This window comes from Limulus polyphemus, unplaced genomic scaffold (genome assembly GCF_000517525.1).
Source record: "Limulus polyphemus unplaced genomic scaffold, Limulus_polyphemus-2.1.2 Scaffold2424, whole genome shotgun sequence".
NCBI lineage: Eukaryota > Metazoa > Arthropoda > Merostomata > Xiphosura > Limulidae > Limulus > Limulus polyphemus.
In genome coordinates this window covers 21,588-26,343 of record NW_013668034.1, presented here as the reverse complement: position 1 = coordinate 26,343, position 4,756 = coordinate 21,588, and the positions used below count along the sequence as shown (strand labels likewise).

Below are 4,756 nucleotides of genomic sequence, written 5' to 3'. Positions count from 1 at the left end.
AACTTATAAAATATAAATTTTTTTTTATTAAGATAACTATCCGGACATTATAAAGACTTGGCATGTGAAATTTCAAAAGCTTCTGATGCACAAAAGTATTTTTAATGTTAAGATGAAAATCACTTTGCATGATAGATAGGCAAGATGTGAAAAGAAAAAAAAAGGCATGAAAGAAACATTGTTTACAAGCCTTAAGACTTAATAAAAAAATTGATATTTTGTGTATGAAAGCATTGTAATGTTTACTGATAATCTGCCAAATAGGTTTCTACTGACATTGTCAGATGACATCTTGGGCTTTGAAACAAACATCATATAGTTAGTTAGTCCAGAGTTTCTTTTATATTTTAGTCTTGCTGAGTTCTTCTACTGCCTTGTATTACGAGGCATAATTTATGAGGTCATTGTAGCCTAAAACACAATACTTTTCCAGCAGCTTTTGCTTTCTGTACACACTTTCCAAGTGTAGAAGTCATGTTGCAAAGAATTCCTTCACAGTGCAGCTTGCACACTTAAGAGATTTTTTCAATCCTGTTCATTTGAAATTGTTTTCAAAGATTTATCAATCTCTGTTATAACATCACTTCTTTCTAAACTCCAGCCATATTGTTAGCTGATTTACTCAAACATGAATCAACATTTACATATTTTTTGATTAACAGGGAATATCCTACAATTCACAATTCAAATGATTTTTTGAGCATATTGGGATATACAGATGGGCCATTCTAAATTTCTGCAAAGTGTGTTAAGCTTGGTATCTTTTCAAGGGGAGGATTTGGCAGGAAAATTATGAAATAAATCTTAAGATGAATAAAGTGACTGAGCTTAAGCAAAGAAAGAAAAGATCAGACATGATGTGTAATGCAAAATGAAGAATCTTTATCTATATTTAAACACAAAACAGAGTGCATATTTGTATTAGATGCTGAATGGTCATCTTGTATTAGACTGGTGAATTGATCAATTGACTTTTTCCTCAAAATGTTTCCCCATCAACCAAATGACTTAAGATATCTTGTAGAACTGTTTTAATCCAATGCTCCTTAGTTAATGGATAACTTAAGATTTACATATAGCAAGGAGCACTATCCATATGACTGGTCGTTCTCATTCAACAAAGAGGAAGTCATAATCTTTAGATATCATTTGCTCTATCAGAGATGGGGACCTTCTTGTCCAATGTGCAGTGTTACAGCAATATCATCACAGGAAAAGCAGGTATTAAATCGTGAAAGGAACAAAGCTAACTAGAAAAAAATCAACTTAACTCTTTTGACATGGGTTCCTGTATTTTACACGACCTCATAACCATCATGAAGGAATAAATACTATAACTCTGAAAGCATTAATGTATTTTCACAAAATTTGACAAGAGTTTAGTAAATATTATAAGTCTTTAACACACAAAAATTCAGATTTTATAATTAAGTGCTATTACTAAAAATTTGTCTGTGAATATAAGTTAGACTATTGACTGCTCCAAATGCAAAGTGATTTTGATGTAAAAGTTAAAAATACTTTTCATTATCTGAAAATTGTGAAATTCCATTTGCACAATCTCTAAAGCCTCCTAAAGAAATGTCAAACGTTTTTTTCCCCAGTAAAACCTTATATTTTATCCGTCATTTCTCTACCCTAACTATACACTAATTCAGTTAATTTGACATACCTCATAAACACCATAAAAAATCCGAACTAAATCTAAATTACCCTTTTTTTCTTTCTAGAATCACTGCAAATTGTAATATGAAACCACAATTGTTCATCCTAAGCAAATTAAAGCTCGTAACAGTATACATTTGTACACACATAATTTTATTGTTTTATTGCCCATTGGACCATTCCTAACTAATAATCTCACCATACAAGATCTAAATCATTTGGCAAATGTACAGCTCATATTACCATAACAAATTATGTAACAGACAAGCTGCTCATGAGTATACCCCATGAAGAATCTTTATCAATATTATTGTTACGACAGCGGAAGTCACGTGATGCTGGTAACACGTCATGAGATTCTCAAAGGATCTCGACTGTTCCTGGCAACTCTAGTCTTTTCTAGGTGGCCTCTATTTTAGCACATAAGCCCGGCAAATAAAGCAGAGATATAATTGCACATAGAGAGATATCAAGACAGATAATTGAGTCAAGTGAGCGGTAGTGACCGTAAGTAAAGTGCATGAATCATTGTGAATTATAGCGTGTGTTTAAGTTAAAGTGCCCATGGAAATTCTGTGTATTGCAAAGTTGTACTGAGAAAGAATAAACTAGTTTTATTTAAGAAAGGACTTGTATCGCTGAAGTTTCTCGGAAAGAATTTATACCGGAAATTAACAAACGAACAGAGATGTAACATTATTCTTTCGTTATCTTAAACAATGTACCCTAATAAATTTTTAATATTTATATTTTAGTTACTTTAATAATAACAAATAAAGGATACACATGAAAAACAAGAAATAAAGTACTTACCTGGGTCTTCTTTTTTTATTATTTTGGTATCAACTGTTTGTGAAACTTAAGCATACTTTTTTATACTAATAGTACTACCACACTGAATAATTTTTATTAATTAAATAATGACCTACAAACAACACAGAATAACACACAAAAAGCAAACAAAGTCTTATAATTATCATAATTTTTACGGCTTTTTAACTATGCAATAAGGGCCATTAAAAATTCAGATAAGCTCATCCATGTGAGAAAAAAATTGAAACTGCATGACAAAATAGACAATGCCCTGTACAGAAAGCAATATAATACATCATTTTATAGATAAAAACTATAATTTTCTATTGGTTACAAATACTTTAGTATGAAATGTCAGAGAGAACAACTGGTAATGTGTGTAAGAGAGGATGTGACAGGTAGAAGCACGATTTTCTAGTTTATGGCTATTTAAACAAATAAGATTGAAGGCTATAAAAATTATGCTTTGCCTGAGTATTATCTATCTTATAATAAGTAGTTTACATTAAATTTCATACTTCTTGGAGGGGTTGTAAATAAATTGGAGAAAAGGGAAGACCTAAATAGCAAATGTCACAATTTTTATACTAGGGGAGATTGAGGATTTTTAAATATTTTCTAATAAAATTAAGAATTTAAAACTTGATTTATTAACTATATTTTGATGCCAAGTTTATTTGTATACATTGATAATAAAGTAGTTTAAGTAAGTTTTGAATGTAACTCTCTAAGAGGATTGTGAAAGGGTTGATGCTTTTTTGTGAGCACGTTTATGCAAAACTATATACATTCAGAAAAAAGAGAATTTTTGAAAAATTCTATATTAAAATAAGAAGATAGGAAAAGCATGATATGCCTGCATACCACATGGTTTTTTCTCTTTTTTTTAACATTACAAAGCTGTACTTTGACCCAGTATCATCTAAATATCCTTTACAAATAAAGTTAACATTTTAACAAAACTTAAAAATTCCACACCTTAAGTTCAAAAATTCAGACTTTTCTTTTTTAATTAATTGTTATGAATTTACATGCAAATTTCACACTATATAAATATCAAGTTCTGAAGTTAAGTAACAAATATTAGTAACGTGCATCCTTACTTTTAAAGACATCTTCTTCTTCTTCAAGCTCTGTGAAATCACTGAATTTATCAGCTAGTTCCTGCAAGTCGACATTATCAAGTTCAATATCTTCTAAACTTCCTGCACTCTCCACTTCACTACTTTCTTGCGTTTCCGGATGTACACTGTTGTTCTCATTTTGCTGAACGTCGGGTGTGCCCTGTTTTTCCTGCTCACAAGTGTAAGCCATTAACACAATAAATAATACTATGGCAACATTTAAACAATCAAATTAACCAGGTATATACAACAAAACAGTATTTCAAAACTTTAAAGTTCAAAACCATTGATATTTAGGACTCTTAAAATTACTACTCAGAAATACAGTGCAATGTAAGTATGAATTATATATACACGTAAATTATACTTATTTATATTACAAAATTTAATTTTTAATATGAGTAAAGGGCAAATTTATACATGTAATATGGCTCAAGTAGAAAGTTAATATTTCTTAATACATTTTACATTCTTGTTAATATCAAAACCAAAAACTAGGACATTCCTTGAACTGCATATGAAATTACACACAGAAAATTATATCAGTGTACATAAGTTTTTCTTTAAAAGCTTACATTATACCTTGAGACTTTTGTACTAGTTAAAAATTTACTTTGAAGATTAATACTACATATATCAGTACTTTGTAATTTATTTTAGGTATTTATGAGTTTGGATTCCTACACTGTAATATCATGCCTATTTGAATTATACTGGAGATCAAAACTTGCTTCAGACATATTTTCTTTACAACTTGACAAAAAGATTATTACTTTGTTGCTGTCTTTGTTGCCAACACCAATACTCTGGTTTGGTAAAACATCTTTGTGGGTATCTTCAGTAATCGTGGCCAAGGAATTTGTTAATTTTGTGTGGGATGCAGAAGCAGTAACATCAGTTGAAGAAACCTTGGCCATGTTTTCAAGCTTGATTAAGCCCCCACTCAAGTCTGCAAATATAAATGAAAATAAATTTTAAAATTTGTTTTCAAATGAAGTTAACTCTTTCAATCCAGGCTCGGTCCTTGGAACCGACCTTATAACCATTTTGCGCTTGTTATAGTTTTGATGCTATAACTTTTAAATTACTAATCAAATGTTAAAGAAATTCGGCATTTTATCAGTAAACATTACAATGCTTTGATATGCAAAATA

General features: G+C 30.1%; 1 protein-coding gene across 1 annotated transcript in view; it reads right to left on the bottom strand.

The window, feature by feature from the left end:
* LOC106466919 overlaps positions 1-4,756 on the bottom strand; it is a 114,689-nt gene that overhangs the window by 97,313 nt on the left and 12,620 nt on the right. The window contains exons 4-5 of the mRNA XM_022394999.1: positions 4,376-4,551; positions 3,582-3,771 (exon numbers count right to left, since the gene is read on the bottom strand). Coding sequence (XP_022250707.1) covers positions 3,582-3,771; positions 4,376-4,551 — 366 coding nt within the window. The remainder of the gene's footprint in view (positions 1-3,581; positions 3,772-4,375; positions 4,552-4,756) is intronic.